This window comes from Notolepis coatsorum, assembly GCF_963971535.1.
Source record: "Notolepis coatsorum genome assembly, chromosome: 4".
NCBI lineage: Eukaryota > Metazoa > Chordata > Actinopteri > Aulopiformes > Paralepididae > Notolepis > Notolepis coatsorum.
The window spans coordinates 140,683,196-140,701,981 of record NC_140168.1 but is presented as its reverse complement, the minus strand read 5'-3'; the positions used below and the strand labels follow the sequence as shown (position 1 = coordinate 140,701,981).

The window sequence follows — 18,786 nt, the reverse complement described above, 5'->3', positions numbered from 1 at the left end:
TATGTATATGTGTGTGTATGTATATGTGTGTGTGTATGTATGTATGTGTGTGTGTATGTATATGTGTGTGTGTATGTATGTATGTGTGTGTGTATGTATATGTGTGTGTGTATGTATGTATGTGTGTGTGTATGTATATGTGTGTGTGTATGTATGTATGTGTGTGTGTGTATGTATATGTGTGTGTGTTTATATGTGTGTGTGTGTGTGTGTGTGTGTGTGTGTATGTATGTATGTATGTATATGTGTGTGTGTGTGTGATGTATATGTGTGTATGTATGTTAATGTGTGTGTAAGTGTGTGTGTGTGTGTGTGTGTGTGTGTGTGTGTGTGTGTGTGTGTGTGTGTGTGTGTGTGTGTGTGTGTGTGTCTAGCCAATTCCACCTCAATTTGACAGAAAGATGAACAATCTCTTCAATTCTTCAATTCTGTGAAATGGCAGATTGAGGCCAACATTTGGACTCAAACTAAACTGTCTGTTCATCCCTCCCTCACCCCCCCCCCCCCCCCACAGGTCCTCTCTCTCTCCGGCTCCTGTGTCTTTCAGACAGGACTCGGGGTGGAGCACACCAGAGTGGGTGCGGCGGAGGCGGAGGAGGAGGAAGCCGAGGACTCGAACTCCGCCTCGCTGTTTGCGAGTGTGTGCATCTCCACCCCCCCTGAGTCTTCGGTGCCCTTGGCGGCGAGCGCTTCCCCGGCGTGCGAGTGGGGGCCGCTAGGCTCCGTGTCTTTCTCCGCCAGTAGATGCGGGGGGATGTACTCCGACTCCGGCTGCGAGGGCCCCCCGTGGTGGGGGTGGTGGTGTTGGTTGTGGGACTTCGGGGGGCAGCGGCCCCTCTTGTCCTGCCCCCGGAAGCCCCTCAGTTTGGGACTCCAGTGTTCCCGCCACTGGAGGGCCAGGGTGGAGCGGTCGGCCACCAGGCGGCTCTCCTCGGGGCCCCAGCCCCGCCCGCCCTCCTCGGCGCCGATCAGGAGAAAGGTCCGACCCACCTGCAGGGCGGGGCAGCCGCAGCCCAGGTCGCGGTCGGGCACCCAGAGGGCCTGCAGGCCGCGGCGGACGCGGGACGTGGGGGGGTGCGCGCGGAAGACGGTCTGCACCCAAACGGAGAACTGCCACCAGGGGCCCCGAGCGCTCCTTCCCCTTCACCTGGATCTTCAGCACTGAGGGGGGAGGGAGGGATCGAGAGAGGGAGGGAGAGAGAGAGAGGGGGGGGGGGGAGAGGGAGGGATCGAGAGAGAGTGAGGGAGAGAGAGGGGGGGGGGTGGAGAGAGGGGGGAGGGAGGGAGAGAGAGAGTGAGGGAGAGAGAGGGGAGGGAGAGAGAGAGAGGGGGGGGGGAGAGGGAGGGGAGGGGAGGGAGAGAGTGAGGGAGAGAGAGGGGAGGGAGAGAGAGGGGGGAGGGAGAGAGGGGGGGATGGAGGGATCGAGAGAGGGAGGGAGAGAGAGGGGGGGGGAGAGAGGGGGGAGGGAGGGAGAGAGAGGGGGCAGAGGGAGGGGGAGAAAGAGGGGGGGGAGAGAGGGAGAGAGAGAGTGAGGGAGAGAGAGGGGAGGGAGAGAGAGGGGGGAGGGAGAGAGGGGGGGATGGAGGGATCGAGAGAGGGAGGGAGAGAGAGGGGGGGGGAGAGAGGGGGGAGGGAGGGAGAGAGAGGGGGCAGAGGGAGGGGGAGAAAGAGGGGGGGAGAGAGGGAGAGAGAGAGTGAGGGAGAGAGAGGGGGGAGGGAGAGAGGGGGGATGGAGGGATCGAGAGAGGGAGGGAGAGAGAGGGGGGGGGGGAGAGGGGGGGAGGGAGGGAGAGAGGGGGGGAGGGAGGGAGAGAGAGAGTGAGGGAGAGAGAGGGGAGGGAGAGAGAGGGGAGGGAGAGAGAGGGGGGAGGGAGAGGAGGGGGATGGAGGGATCGAGAGAGGGAGGGAGAGAGAGGGGGGGGGAGAGAGGGGGGAGGGAGGGAGAGAGAGGGGGCAGAGGGAGGGGGAGAAAGAGGGGGGGGGAGAGAAAGAGAGATGGAGGGAGGGAGGGAGCGGGGAGAGCGAGAGAGAGGGGGGGGGGAGAGGGGGGAGGGAGGGAGAGAGAGGGGGCAGAGGGAGGGGGAGAAAGAGGGGGGGGGAGAGAAAGAGAGATGGAGGGAGGGAGGGGAGCGGGAGAGCGAGAGAGAGGGGGGGAGAGAGAGGGAGAGAGAGAGAAAGAGAGGGGGAGAGAGAAAGAGAGAGGAGACAGAGAAAGGAAGAGTGGGTGAGATAGAGATGCAGAGAGAAATATTCATGAATGATAGATAGATAGATAGATAGATAGATAGATAGATAGATAGATAGATAGATAGATAGATAGATAGATAGATAGATAGATAGATAGATAGATAGATAGATAGATAGATAGATAGATAGATAGATAGATAGATAGACAGAGGAAGACGCATCAATTTTCTCATAATCATTTTACGTGACCCAGATTAAGACTTTTTTTTTTATTGCAGGTTTAGATGGAATATGATATTCTCTGTTCCCCTGTTAATCCATCCTTTAGACTAGAGTATTACCTCTGGTGGACTGATACTTGCTGTAAATACCAGTGCATTTGACCTAAATGTGGCTTTAATGAGGAGAAAGTGTAGAGATACTATAGAAGGCAAGGGGAGGAGCTAAGTTCCATATAATAATAATAATAATAATAATTCATTACATTTATATAGTGCTTATCTAGACACTCAAAGCGCTCCCCCACAATGTAGGGTGGAAATTGCCTCCTTTACCACCACTGGTAGCACCCAACCTTGGGCTACGCAGGCTCAATGGCTGCCATACACTGGCACCCGGCACACATCACACTACACACAATGGCTGAACGCCTCAGGAGGCAGGGATTGATATCAGCCAATTAAGGGGAAGGGATGATTAGGTGGCCTTGATGTCAGAGACCTGATTTGGGAATTTGGCCAGGAACATCGGGGAACCCCCTAAACCATAACTAGGAAACAAAATCTTAGACTTCATATATTCTACCTCCTTCACTTGGAATGGATAAAAAAAAATTGCATTGACATCGTAACCAAATAATAATTTATACCCCATATTTAAATGTTTAAGTGATGTTGACTAACCATTGATTAAAGATCCCCCTCCACTCAAAAACATGTTTTTTTTTATAGTCAATTCCTCTTGAAGGCATGACTATACAGATCGCTATTCGTGCAGAACTCACAAGAGCACCTTTTTCACATTCTTCCACTGGAGAGGGAAGGCTCCACTGTACTCGTCTGAAATCCGAGTTGCATGTGTGATGTCACTAATAGGTCAAACCCCTCGTGGGCCAATATGTGGTCACCTGACACCTCTAACTTCAGCACAGAGGGCTGAGTAGGTGTTGACGCGTCTTGAAAGAACACAAGCTGCCGACTTGGAATTCCTGGTAAATATCAATGGGTGCCTGTTGCCGATTTGCTTCATAGATCCTTGCGTCCGCGGCGAGGGTAAAGGGTGTAGAGATGCTGCCGAGCTATTTTCCGTCGTTTATTGAACGTTTTGTTGGTAAAAACCATATTATATAAAATTGCTATTCAATACAGAAAAGTTTTAAAACACATCTGGGAATCTTTAACCACCGGTTTCTCCCGTCTCAGATGTCTTGTCTAGTGCAGCGAAATCCTTTTGACAAACGTATCCAGTTGACTTTCAAATACCCATTTTCTACCTGCTAACATACAATTCTAATTATATAATAAATAAATGTATATTAATATTCATGGAAACAGAAAAACATAACAGAAAAAAATAAACAAACAAAAGGATACACAGCTATACACCCCAAACTGTACTGTTAAATCATATTTGTTCTTACACTTAGCTAACATATACAGTACTGTAGCAGTTCCCCATTAGTTCCTATGGGTACTTAATCATTGCCCCCTAAAGTAAAGTCTTAACATGATTGGTGCAGGTATACAGTAGCAATGACTGACAGAGCAAGAGACAAACAACAATACTAACCATAGTCCTTCAGACAATATGTCTCCAAGTTCATCCTGACTTTAACCTGAGAGGGCTGACAATACGAAACACACTCCTCGCTGAGAGAGAGAGAGAGAGAGAGAGTGAGAGAGTGAGAGAGAGAGAGTGAGAGAGAGAGGAGAGAGAGAGAGTGAGAGAAGAGAGAGAGAAAGAGGGGGGATAGGGAAAGAAAAAGAGTGAGAAGGAGAGAGGGAGAAAGAGAGATAATAGAGAAAGAGAGAGAGAGAGTCAGAGGGTGAGAGAGAGAGAGGGAGAGAGAGAAAGGGAGAGAGATAGGGAGGGAGATGATTAGAGAAGAGAGAGGTGATAGAGAGAAGGAGAGAGATAGAAAGAGATGATAGAGATAAGAGAGAGGATAGAGATGACAGAGAAAGAGAGGGAGAGAGATGATAGAGAGGGGGAGAGAGAGGGGAGAGAGATTATAAAGAAAGAGAGAGGGAGAGATAGAGGGAGAGAGATGATAGAGAAAAAAGAGAGAGGGAGAGAGATAGAGATGATAGAAAGAGAGAGAGGGGGGGGGAGAAAGAAGAGATAATAGACAGAGAGAGTCACAGGGTGAGAGATAGAGGGATAGAGAGAAAGGGAGAGAGATAGGGAGGGAGATGATAGAGAGAGGGAAGAGAGAGAGGAGAGAGAGGGAGAGAGATGATAGAGAAAGAGAGATGATAGAAAAAGAGAGAGAGGGAGAGAGATGATAGAGGGAGATAGATGATAGAGGGAGAGAGAGATGATGGAGAAAGAGGGAGAGAGATGATGGAGAGAGGGAAAGAGAGAAGGGGAGAGAGAGATGATAGAGAAAAGAGAGAGAAGAGAGAGATGAGATGAGAGAGAGAGAAGAGAGAGAGAGAGAGAGAGAGAGAGAGAGAGAGAGAGAGAGAGAGAGAGAGAGAGAGAGAGAGAGAGATGATGGAGAGAGGGAAAGAGAGAGGAGAGAGAGCGAGAGAGATGGTAGAGAAAGAGAGGGAGAGAGAGAATGCATGGAGTGAGAGGGGATCATTTCATAGCAGACATATCAGCACATGTCTTTTCCCCTAATTACAATATGGCTGCTTCTATTTGTCATCACAGTATCCAGTGTCTAACAGATGACTCCCTGTGCAACAGGTGGGACGTTCTACAACCCGCCACTAGAGGGGGGCAATCTGCCACGGCATATTAGACTTCTAAACATAAACATTCTGAATGGGACCAAGTTTATTTCCTGTGTTGCAGAGTTTGCTAATATAATAGCAATAGCTGACTGGAGATAAACTTGGGCCCCAGTGGTTCCCTAGCAACGCTATTCCACTGAAAAAGGTCTAAACACACAGCTACCTACTCAGAAGAAGAGGAGGTCTAACTAGCGAGAGTGGAGGACAAGACAGACAGCCTTGCAAGTCAAAGTCAGAAATGGAGGTAGCTTATGACATGTGCCAAGTGAAAAGTCAACAAACCGATATAATTTTTTTAAATTTTAAGTCAACTTTTACGGGAGCCATCATGGGTGTACCATGTTAGGGAATTATTATGATTGAACACCAGGGAATTAAAAAGTATTGTGGGATTTCCATAATCTTTTGGATACCATCATAACAGCAGATTTTTGTCTTTAATCATGGTTTACTTTAAATGTTATTATACCATGGTATTACCATGTTATTTATTGTTAATTATATTGTTTACACCGTTTATTTTGAAAATATTTTTTATATTCAGATAAATGTTTCTTTGCCTGTAATTTCTTTCTACCATTACCCTACCCGTACCTGTACCCCCTCCTTCATGCTGCTATGACGCTCAAATTTCCCCAAGGGGATCCATAAAGGAATATCTTATCTTAAGTACAAAAGTGGTACATGGCGATCCATGATGTGTGGAGTACCATAGTAAATCATTTACACAATGGTATCATGGATCATCATCTGAAAATACCATCAAACTGCCATATACAATTTTTTTTGTGAGGAAAGTCAATTCAATCAGTAGTGGCGCCTTTGGGGAGCAGAGCAGAAACGAGTCAGGTCTACAAATTGGAAATAGCAACTCCACAGAGATATTTCCGGTTTCCCCGAAGTCTGGATTCCAGGACTCACAGGAATGTCAAAATGACATCATCCGAGGGCAATATTTTTGAAAACTGGAAACAGGAGGGTTGGTTTTCTGCCAGCTCCCCCCAGTCTCTGTTTTCACTTTTCCAAAATATCGCCACCCTATAGGTTTAGACACAGTGAATCCTGAACTCCAGAGATTCTGAAAAACATCCAGGAATATTCATGTCACGTTAGCGATTCCAATCTGTAATAATGACATTTATACCTCAATTAACTAAATTAGAAGTAAAACTTTATTTATATAGCGCCCTTCTCAGCACGAGTGCACAGAGGGGCTTTACAACAGTAATAACATCAATAAAATACAGTAAGGGGAAACATTTGAACAAAAGAATAAAATATAAAATGAGCTAAAACAACAGAAAACAAAACACAAAAAGACATGAACAGAAAAATGGCTATAGGTGTTTAAAAGCCTGCCTGTAGAGGTAAGTTTTTAGCTGCCTTTTAAAAATGACTTCAGAGGGAGCGGTTTTCATGTTCAGGGGGAGGGCGTTCCAGAGCCTGTCAACACGAAAGCTCGGTCCCCTTTTGTCTTGAGTCTGGGCACCACCAGGAGCTCCTGGTCGGATGACCGCAGTGACCGGCTGGAGGAAAGTGGGTGGATGTTGTTTTGTGGGGTGTTACCTTCCTTAAATATCCATTAGAATTATCTGGAGTCGCCTTTATTCACCACACTTAGACTCAAATCGCTGAATAGAATTTATTTATTTGGAAGGTTCAACATGAAAGACTAATAATTGATCACCTCGGAACGAAGGGCTGTATAACTCCGTTTATTCAAACTTTATTATATAAAGATTCTATGTTATAGACAGTTAAAACGTTCAGATAGATGTTGTCGAGTACTTTCTGGTGATATCACATTCATACTCTGGTTGAAAGGCTTAACTATCATTGGTAATTGTTTATTTTCAAAGCCCTTATTGGTTAAATTCCCTCTTACATCACAACACTGTTGGAATGGAATCTTGGAACCTACACTATTCTACACGTTCAAATGGCTGGTTGGTTCTTAGGGTTCCTCCAGTTTGCTCTGAACTAGAAAAACTGCTTTTTCCTTTGATGCTTCCAACACCTGGAACGTCCTCCGACTGACTCTGAAGCTGAAGGTTCTTCCTTCTCTTGCTACATTTAAAAGTACGATCTCTGACCACTGTGTGTCGACTTGTAACCGCCTTAGCGGACTTTTTATTGTTTATTCTCATTTATTGTGCCTATATGTATGAAATTGCTGATAAACTGTGTCGTGTTTTGTAAGCTTGTCGTCGCTGTAAATGAGGGTAACCTCAGTGTCTTATGAGTTGAAATAAAGGTTTGAAATTAAATACTGTAGAGTGATTTGGATCGACTTTGTGGACTTGTACAGCACTTTGGTCAACTTTGTTGTTTTAAATGTGCTATATAAATAAAGTGGATTGGATTGGATTGGACTTTACAACTGCAAATACATGGGGTGTCCAAATTTTTTTTATTTGATATTTTATAGTTATAGGGTTCTATTAAGGCAGTAGGGTCTGGGCACCGGCAGGGATCATTGAGGGAGTTCCAGGGGGTCCCCAGAAGATTGGGGACTAGTAATAGTAATTTCACTATTTCATTCACTAGAAGTTAGCCCAGTGAGAGAATGAGTGACTATTCTGATGATAATCCTATCCTAAAATATTCTTGTTGTCGGATCTTCTCAATCTCCCTCGGACAAAATCTTACCAACTAGGGGGCTCCATGGCCTAACGTGCATCAATTTGGGGGTTCCTCGAGGAGAAAAGGGTTACATTTTCATTGCATTGACTATTACGTATATATGCACTTACCTATGCTGTATTGCGGCTGGTAGATAGGGGTCGGGGCGACCTCTTGGATTCCTACAAACACAAACACACGGACAGGTGAGAGGAAGCTACAGACTGTGCCTTTGAGCTTGGCAGTGCCTTCACGGGCTGTCTTTGTGTACTAAGTGACAGGTCATTGCTGCGGGTGTGTGTGTGTGCGTGTGCGTGTGTGTGTGTGTGTGTGGAATGAGCAAGACTGTGAACAGTGCTATGCATGAATGCCTCCTGGTGCGTGAGGAATTCCCAGGCAGATGATGAGCATGTGTCAAAACGAACGTGTGTGTTTGTGTGTGGTCCCTCCTAAAAGGTCGAAATCACTGTCCGACACACACAGACACACACACACACAGACACACACAGACACACAGACACACACATAGACACACTTTATTTTCAGTAAGTTAACAAGGTGGATCCACCAAATGTTAGTATGACTTTCTCTCAAACATTAAGCCAGACAGCGACTTATTTTATTTGACTTGAATGTATCCATATATATTATCTTGGGCCTGAATAGGAGTGTGGGAGCCAGAGCATGTGTGTGTGTGTGTGTGTGTGTGTGTGTGTGTGTGTGTGTGTGTGTGTGTGTGTGTGTGTGTGTGTGTGTGTGTGTGTGTGTGTGTGTGTGTGTGTGTGTGTGTGTCGGTGTCGGTGTGTGTGTCGGTGTGTGTCGGTGTCGGTGTGTGTGTGTGTGTGTGTGTGTGTGTCGGTGTCGGTGGGTGTGCTCGTATGTGGACTGCGGACGACTCGCTGGCCTATAGTCGTATATTATCTGGGCCCACCAGTGTGGGTGCGTGTGTGTGAGTGACTGTGTGTGTGTGGCGGACAGGCCCACAGTATATCACCCATCTCAGCCCTCTCCTGTACTTCCTGACACAACTGGGCCAGTGACACCCAAGAAATCTTTGGTGTCACCCTACACCCCTCTACACCCCCCTCCAGCTGACAGCCACAACCCCCCATCCCCAGGCCTCAACGTCAGGAAAACTGTGTGCATGACAGTGAGTTTGTGTATGTGTAGCCTATACAGGGTTAGTCAGGCTTCAGCTTGGTGGATCTCTGGTGTGTGTGTGTGTGTGTGTGTGTGTGTGTGTGTGTGTGTGTGTGTGTGTGTGTGCAACACACAGCACATGTTGGGGATGTACTGAACAAAGTGGACACTTGGTAGGGGTCACCTTAAAGCTCCCCACAGCTCGCTAATTATACAAGCTTTCCCGACGATGAATGTATGCATGCATGTGTGTGTGTGTGTGTGTGTGTGTGTGTGTGTGTGTGTGCAACACACAGCACATGTTGGGGATGTACTGAACAAAGTGGACACTTGGTAGGGGTCACCTTAAAGCTCCCCACAGCTCGCTAATTATACAAGCTTTCCCGACGATGAATGTAATAATGTATGCATGCATGTGTGTGTGTGTGTGTGTGTGTGTGTGTGTGTGTGTGTGTGTGTGTGTGTGTGTGTGTGTGCGTGCGGGGGTGCGGGGGTGTCGGATTCAGTTCAACTTCCTGTGTCACCGAAGGAGTGGATGAGGGGGGAAGGGGGGGGGGGGGGGGGGGGGGGGGGTTCAGTGGTGCTAACTTTGTTTAAGTTTAGCCAGGCTGCTACTTGCCTTTTGGCTGGTCCGACGAGAGGAGAGGAGCAGAGAGGGGAGGAGAGGAGCAGAGAGGAGAGAAGAGGAGGAGAGGAGAGGAGCAGAGAAGAGAGGAGCAGAGAGGAGAGGAGCGGAGAGGAGCGGAGAGGAGAAAAGAGGAGGAGCAGAGAGGAGAGGAGATGAGCGGAGAGGAGCAGAGAGGAGCAGAGAGCAGAAAAGAGGAGGAGCAGAGAGGAGAGGAGAGGAGCAGAGAAGAGAGGAGCAGAGAGGAGCAGAGAGCAGAAAAGAGGAGGAGCAGAGAGGAGAGGAGCAGAGAAGAGAGGAGCAGAGAGGAGAGGAGTGTGGAGGAGGAGCAGAGAGGAGAGGAGCGGAGCAGAGAGGAGCGGAGAGGAGTGTGGAGGAGGAGCAGAGAGGAGAGGAGAGGAGCGGAGAGGAGCAGAGAGGAGCAGCAGAGAGGAGCGGAGAGGAGGAGCAGAGAGGAGAGGAGCGGAGAGGAGCAGAGAGGAGCAGAGAGGAGAGGAGAGGAGCAGCAGAGATGAGAGGAGCGGAGAGCAGAAAAGAGGAGGAGCAGAGAGGAGAGGATAGAAGCAGAGAGGAGCGGAGAGGAGCAGAGAAAAGCGGAGAGGAGAGGATAGGAGCAGAGAGGAGCAGAGAGGAGAGAAGAGGAGGAGCGGAGCGGAGAAGAGCAGAGAGGATAGAAGAGAAGGAGCAGAGAGGAAATGAGAGCAGAGATGAGAGGAACAGGAGAGGAGCAGAGAGGAGAGGAGAGCAGATGAGAGGAGCAGAGAGAAGAGGAGCAGAGAGAAGAGGAGAGGAGAGGAGAGGAGAGCAGATGAGAGGAGGAGAGGAGCAGAGAGGAGCAGAGAGGAGAGGAGGAGTGGAGAGGAGCAGAGAGGAGAGGAGCAGAGAGGAGAGGAGCAGAGAGGAACAGAGAGGAGGAGAGAGGAGAGGAGCAGAGAGGAGAGGAGCAGAGAGGAGAGCAGATGAGAGGAGCAGAGAGAAGAGGAGCAGAGAGGAGAGGAGAGCAGATGAGAGGAGCAGAGAGGAGCGGAGCAGAGAGGAGCAGAGAGGAGAGGAGAGGAGGAGCAGAGAGGAGAGGAGCAGAGTGGAGAGGAGAGGAGCAGAGAGGAGAGGAGCAGAGAGGAGGAGCAGAGAGAAGAGGAGAGGAGCGGAGCAGAGAGGAGGAGCAGAGAGAAGAGGAGAGGAGTGGAGCAGAGAGGAGAGGAGAGGAGGAGCAGAGAGGAGAGGAGCAGAGAGGAGCAGAAAGGAGAGGAGCAGAGAGGAGAGGAGCAGAGAGGAGAGGAGCAGAGAGGAGAGGAGCAGAGAGGAGCAGAGAGGAGAGGACTGGAGAAGGAAGAGATGCTAAACATAGCCGTGGTCCGGTAATAAAAACAAACCCGCTCTTTTCACTGGGAGAGTTATGAGTCTGGGCCTTCTGACGGGGCGCTGGGAGCTGGGCAACAGGTGTGAGCAACCCTCCCTGGGCTCCTGCTGTCACCTGATTGGAGCGCTTACGGCGGTGTCGCCGATGCACAACAGTGCCCGCGTATCCGCGCACTCGAGCCCCTTCCGCGATTAGCTGCAGAAACACGCGTGGATTAGCTCCTCGCGAGCCGACCGCGCTCGCGGGTTCGGCTGCTCCTCGCCAGACAGGCCGACTGGTCGAGGGACACGAGTGAGACAAATCCGTTTGATCTGACTGACTGATCCTAGATCAGTTGGAGATGGCGTGGGCCAATAGAGGACATCAAACGGGGGCTCACGCTAGACCTGCTGTGGAGACGGTCTCTAGGGACTACGGGAAGGGGACACCCCGGGAGATTGGGCCCTAATTAGTATGGACCTTTTATATTGACATAGATCTAGATATTTGATAGAGGCTTGGTACGCTCAATAGGTAATCCATTCAGATCAAGAGCAAATGAGGCTGAAGGGGAGTGGGGGGGGTGGGGGGGGGGGGTGTTTCACTAAGTAAGATTAATTTGCAATTGGAAACATCTAAAACGGTATTTGAGTGTCTAGTGTAACTGCACTTCATAGACGGTATATGCTTTGTGCTCATCATTGTTCGTTTTTCGGTTTGCACCAAAAGACTTTGGTCCCAAATAATCTAATTTTTATGTAAAGTAATCATTAAAAAAATTTAAAATTAAAAATCCACAGAGCTTTTAGAAAGGAAAATATTGCTTTTACCCCCCAAAATATTATTGATGAATGATTTTATCATGTAAAAAATGTTGGCGGGTCCAAAACGAATGTTGTTGTTTTCATGTTGTGTGCACGTATCCCCTCCCTACTTCCCCATTTCCCCACGTGGAATGCACCCGATTGGATGCATCTTTTTGGCAACATGAAATTTAAGAATTAAGCTTGATCAGTATACAGGAAGCTGTACATCTGGTCTGATTCTTATCCGGTAATCAAGACAAGCCATTTTGGTGTGGGGGGTGGGGGGGGGGGGGTGGGGGTGGGGGGGGGGGCAGGTGGAGGAGGCAAAAGCCTTCGATCCAACATGGCAGGCCGGTTTCAAAAGGATTCCAACTCAAAATACCTACATTCACTGTGAAACTGTAAGGCAGGCAGGCAGACGTACGTATGCAGGGCCGCAGGGGGGATCTGCCCTGTTTGTAGCCCGGGGAACAGCGGTTACACCGGAGTCCCATCACCCCGTCCCGACACAGGCACTGAGCCGACGTCTGGTTGCACCAGCGACCCACCGCTCCTAATGGATGGCACTGACACGCTGAGAAAGAGGGAGGGGGGGGGGGGGAGTGTAAATTACTTTCGTGAAACAGATTACAGGGAAAGATAATCGGCAAATCCATCAAACAGACATTTCTGGAAAGTTACCCAACAAAATTATGTTGAGAATGGCTAAGCTTATAGAAGCTCATAGCCCCTGCCCCCCTCAGTAAGATCCCTCACATGTATTACACACAGAGTACGAGCTGCTCCCCTCACATAGGAGCTTCAGATCACAAGTATTCAGGGGTGTAAAAAGTACCCTGAAATTATACTTAAGTGAAAGTATGGGTACCGTCTCAAAATCGCACTCAAGTAAAAGTCAAAGTATCTGGCTAAAAACACACTTGAGTAAAAGTAAAAAACGTTTCTACTTTTAAATGTTGTTCCACACGATGTGAAAATCCGCATAAAATATATACCTTGGTAAATGGAATATTGCTCCACTTCTACAAGGGCTATTTGCATATTCTTGGTATCTAGGTACATCTATGGACCTCAGGGAATGTATTCACAGTGTCAGAAATATTGTGTCTATTACTAGGCTTGCTTAAATTGTGATGAAACAAAGGAGAATATGAATTATGATTTTTCTTTGCATCTTTGACAGTGAATAACACCATGATAATAATGACCAAACTTAAGAAAACTGCCACTGACCTCGTTCAGTACCCTCTTTAGATCATGTGTACAAAAAAAATCTAAGGAAATTAATAGGAATATGATAAAACTGAAGGTTCTGTAGATACAGTACTGAATTCTCCCATCCGGACCAATGCAATTTGAAATATTATTATAGAATATAGAATAGATGCTTATACATTACCTTATTATAGCCAATTCGCACATTTATATATATATACATATATTATCTTTCAAATGCCCGAGTTCAATTTGGATTTAGTATCACCAGGCGTGCATAAGAACAGATAATGATATCTACTGTAATTTACTGTAGTTTTTTTATTTTCCCCACAGTGCAACCGTTTTGAAACAAATTTCAGATCTAATTGTTCCTACATGCTAACAATAGGGAGGAGAAACTAACTGCGTTTCAATATTTGTCAAAAACGTTACTTTTTATTTTTTTATATATATTTTTTTTTATAATTTTTTAAACAAACACATAAACATAAACATGACAACAAAAAATTAGATATACAAGCATTAATTAACAGTGCACATCCAATGAAATTACCATTTAAATAAATGTAATATACAAGGTATACACCTAATACTTGCTATCTAATACCCTATACACATATGCTCTCGCTCCCCCCCCCCCCGGGCCCCCCCCTTGGATAATCCATCCATATTATCATTCGCTCCTAACCAGGCACTACCATTCAAATGCTAGTTTTTATTCTCTCCACCACTTCTAACCACCTTGTAATTTTGGATTCACTGAGACCCAAAATTCTTGCTGTAGATATTTCTAGATAAATCACTTCGAGATATGTAAGAATCCGGCAATTTCTTCCGGGTTGAAACCATCGTGATGCTATCAGCTTTTTAGCCGCTGTGATACCAGATAAAACCAATCTCTTTAGCTGTATAGGAACTGCAAACTCGAAAACATCATTCAACAGTAATACAGAGGGGTGTACAGGTATATTCAGAGTTAAGAGATTTGATAATTGGTGGGTCAGTTCTTTCCAGAATATCTTAACTGGTGGGCAATCCCAGTACATGTGCATAAATGTACCCTCGTCCCCATTTGTACATAAGGAGCATCTGGAGTCTTGTTTAAGACCCATTCTGTTCAGTCTTATAGGAGTCAGGTATGTCCTATGAATATAGTTAAGATTGATTTGTTGATGGTCCGGGTTATGTGACGCAAGTCGAACATTTGCCCAGGCTTCTTGCCAATCAAAATGTATTTCCCGGTCTGGTATATCCCTCCTCCAGACTGAGTCTAGGTGGAGGATTACATACGAGGACGTTAGTAATTGATGATAAAAATCTGATACAAAACCTCTCGATGTCTCTCTTTCATAGAATAATTTGTGGTATCTGTGGTGTTCAATTGGTATCCTTAATGGGACACCATGAGCCTTCAAACATAACAATAACTGTGCGTAAAAATAATATGTGGAACTGGTGAGATTAAAATGTTTGTGTATTTCCGCATAACTACAAAAACCCTGTTTGTTGAAAACATCTCCTAATGTGTGTATGCACTGCTTTTCCCATCTAGGGTATCTTATAGGTCGTTTTCCAATCAGGAGTGCATTGTTATTGAATAAGGGAGTATGATTATGCCATTTATGTGGGTTAGAATTTTTTTTTTGTGTTTCACGCCATATCCGGATCGCATGAGTAATAATGGGGCCAAATTCCAGTTCGCATTGCTTAATTGATAATTTGGTGTATACTATGTCCTGCAGCCTATGTGGTGCTACTATATTTACTTCTAAATTTCTCCAGGATACTGATGCTTGGGGATCAAACCAGGTTGTCAGTGGTCTTAAAGTGTACGCCTTAAAATAGTGGAAAAATCTGGAAATGCCATACCTCCGTCGGCTTTGTTTCTCTGTGCGGTGGATCTTTTTATACGTGGTGGTTTGTTATTCCAAATAAATTTGTATGCGGAAGAGTGTAATTTTTTCCAGTAACCATCTGGAGGGGGTAATGGTAGCATTGAGCTGATGAAGTTGATTCTAGGTAAGACATCCATCTTAACTATTGAGACCCGTGCCTGTACAGAGTTTTTAAGTTTTGACCACCTGTCAAAGTCGTATTTGATTTTATTTTGGATTTCTATGTAATTGTGCTTCACCGTTTGGCTTATGGTAGGGAATACTTCAACTCCCAAACATCTAAAGTGTTTAACCATTGGTATTTCTTCTGGAAGGAGTATATTTTTTGCAGGGGCGTTAAGTGGAAGTAAAGCCGACTTTGGCCAATTTATCTTAAATCCAGATAGATCGCCAAAGTCTTCAATCAACTTGAGAAGATGAGGCATTGCGGTGTTAGGGTTTTGCATGAACAGTATTACGTCGTCCGCATATAAACTAATTTTGTGTTGTGTGCCCTTGATTACGATTGGTTCTATGAATTGGGATTGTCTTATATATTGTGCTAAAGGCTCTAATGATAAATAAATCGAATAGTCCGGGACTAAGAGGGCAACCCTGTCTAGAAGAGCGTGATACCGGAAAGATTTCGGAGGTGCCTGTTGTAATCATGGCCGATGGGTCTTTGTATAATACTTTAATCATATCAATGAATCCTTTTCCTAACCCCATCCTTTCTAATACTGCCCATAGATACGACCATTCCAACCTATCAAAAGCTTTCATCGCATCCAGGGACAGCATCGCCTTAGGTGTGGTGTCGTCCTTGCTGGCATCTAGTACGTGTAGTAATCGTCTTATGTTATCCGTGATCAAGCGGCCTCTTATGAAGCCAGTCTGATCCGGATGAACCAATGACGTCATATGCTTTTGAAGTCTGATGGCTAGTACAGTTTGATATCGGTTCCGAGGAGGCTTAAGGGTCTATAACTACCTCACTCGGTGGGGTCTTTGTCTTTTTTAAGGAGGACTGTTATGATTGCAATATTGTCGTTCTTATGGAAGTTCCCCTCCTTGATTGAGTATAAAATCATATTAAGTAATAGGGGTCCAATTACGTCCCAACATGAGAGGTACATTTCTGGTGGGATACCGTCTCTTCCTGGAGCCCTACCACTTTTCATTTCAGATATGGCCTCCCTGAGTTCATCTAGTGTGATGGGTGTTTCTAACTGTTTAGCATCATCCTCTGATAGTTTAGGTTTAGGGAGTTTAATTTGATTAAGATATATGTCCATTTTGTTTTGATCGAAGGTCGTTTCTGATTTATACAAGTTGGAGTAGAACTCTTTGAATGTCTTGTTGATTTTTTTAGGGTCTGTAACAAGTCCTTGTTGTGCTTTAATTGTAGTTATATCTGCAAATTTTGCGTTGACTCTTAATCGCATAGCTAGTAGGTGACTTGGTTTAGAACCTTGAGAATAATTCTGTTGTCTTGTGCTACGTATTTGTACTTCAGATTGTTGTTTATAAATAGCATTAATCTTTTTTTTTACCACATTAAATTTGATTTTCCAGTCGAACAGAGTAGTTGTATTGTAAGCCCTGCCAGTTTTGAGCTACGATTTTTGCGTATTTTGGAGGAAAAGCACCCGGTAAAATCCTTGATCAATCCCTTTACCGACATCCATAATATTCTGGGGTCCGGCACCGATTTCGCATTCTCTAGTAGGAATACTGAAAGAGCTTTTTTGAGTTGTGTAATGAATTCCTTGTTATTCAGCAGTATCGTGTTAAATCGCCATCTTGGGGCTCGGGATGACAGTATACCAAATTATCCTTTTAGGAGTAAATAACAGTGATCTGATAATGTATTGGGTACCATTTCCACATCATAGTTATCAAATAGTCTCGGGGTTGCAAAAACATAATCTATTCTGGAAAGTGTGTTATGTCTTGCAGATCGACAAGAGTACTTCCGGGTTGTGGGGTTGAGTGATCGCCATAGATCATTTACACCTGTATTATTCGACCAATCCTTTAACGCAGTGGTTCTCAAACTGTGGTACGTGTACCACTAGTGGTACTTGGTGGTACTGCTGGTGGTACTTGAAAACATTTACAAAAAAGCTTTTTTTTTTTTTTTTTTTTTTTTATGGCCACTGAACTTAGAAGCAGGCCAGGCCAGGCCAGTGTTTCTGGTTGCGGTGGCGGGATAGTTAGATAACCTAAAAAAAAACTCCATAATTTCTCGAGTACCGATAGCAGTACTGATGACGTCGGAGCTTATAAATACTAAAAATTTTTTTTAAAATGTTGATAAAAAAAATACATATATATATACTAGAGGTGGGCATAGATTAATTTTTTTAATCTAGATTAATCTATCTGCAATCCTGGATTTAATCTAGATTAATCTAGATTAAAATGGCTCAAAAAAAAAAAAAAAAACCTGCCGAAGGCATTCAACATTAATCTGTTATGGTGGTCGTTGTTCTTCACATCTATTTCATGACCAAGTCTCATATCGTTGTTATTTTCCGGGGCCATCATTGAAAAAGGCATTGTATTCCAGAATGCTGTCAGCCGCTCATGACTTGCAGAATGCAGATTGTTGTTGTAATGTTCCAGTACATTCCTCGTGTCATAGAACAATAACAATCCAGTGTATTCCAGTATATTCCATTAATAGCCTTCAAGTAAAAAAAAGAATAGAAAATTCTAGAATGTTCCAAAATAGTCGGTATCAAATCATGACCTGCATATTACCATGAATCTATATATATATGGTGTTTAGCGTTTTATATTAAATTACTTATCCCTCAATGTTGTCAAAAGCTTGTATGATGCCGTTTTTGATGTCCATGCGATTGTAAAGTTATCCAGAAAAGATGAATCTTGTCATCCACTTTTTATATTCTTCGTGTAATCTTCTGCCGCCTCAAGCGAACGTAGCACGAATCTCTTTCTTTGTATATCAGTTTTCCCCATTTCTTGCGTGATTCCCTGATGATCGTGTCTCTTGTTCCAGTTTCCCGTAGGCTAGCAATGAGCACTCTTTCCTTGTTGTTGTTGTAGTTTACGGTGCCTATTCTGTAGCGTTTGTCCACTATCGGTTCTGTAGGTAGGATTTCAGGACCTAGAATTTTGACTAGCACTGCAGCAAACGTGGCATCTGTGCATTTGACTGATTCATCCAAACCCACTATACAGAGGTTAAATCTGCGGGCGTGACGTTCGATTTCGAGCAATCTGACCGTGTTTCCCTCTTTGTTGTCCTGGATCATCTGCCAAAGCTGTTTGTCCCCCACTTGCATCTCCTTCGATACTTCGGCGATATTCTCAAATAGTTCCTTATTCTTCTCCTCTTGTTTCAGTGAGTATTCGATCCCAGTATTTGCAACCGCCGTTATGCGATCGGATTGTACTACAGCCTGTGCATTGATGTCTTCAAGTTTAGCCTCTATAGCTAACTTAAATGCGATAGCATTAGCTTCGGCTCTCTCAACAGCTCTAGCTATATTACCAGCCTTGGCATCAACTTTATCAACCTTGTCGGTTAAGATCTTTATCAGAGCTGTCAGCGTTTTGAAATCGGGTGAAGTACTCTCCATGTCTGTCTCGGATGAGGTCGTAGGAATGTTGGAATCCATAAGATTGTCGAGCTTTTTATTGTCAATAGCGTCTGCTTTCTCCCTCACAGTAGAGCGCGTCACCGCAACGTCTACCGTTGGAGTGTCTGCTTCATGGCTCTTTGTATTATCTTTCTTTGCTGGCATGTTAATTTTTCCTGTTGATATAGTTAGTTGAAGGTCTTAGTTAATATATACGTCGAGGTTTAAACACATTCGTGTTGTATAAAGTAGGTTTTTAAGCGAAATTAACAAAAATTGGAGCGGAGCTTGTGACCAATGCGACCGTCACATACTGTCGTCAAACCGGAAGTAAAAAAAAAAAAAAATTACCTTTTGTGGCTTATTATCGCGAATAATAACAGTTATTGACATATTCATAATT

At 45.2% G+C, this 18,786-nt stretch overlaps 1 protein-coding gene across 1 annotated transcript in view; it reads right to left on the bottom strand.

Annotated features, from left to right (window-relative positions):
- Positions 1 to 543: 543 nt before the first annotated feature.
- The window catches only part of ntn5 (netrin 5), a gene marked incomplete at both ends in the record, with an annotated part of 38,026 nt that continues 19,783 nt past the window's right edge, over positions 544 to 18,786 (bottom strand). Inside the window, 5 exon segments of the mRNA XM_084312120.1 lie at positions 544 to 1,125; positions 1,127 to 1,161; positions 3,977 to 4,056; positions 7,898 to 7,952; positions 12,105 to 12,254. Of these exon segments, the coding sequence (XP_084168246.1) occupies positions 544 to 1,125; positions 1,127 to 1,161; positions 3,977 to 4,056; positions 7,898 to 7,952; positions 12,105 to 12,254 (902 nt within the window).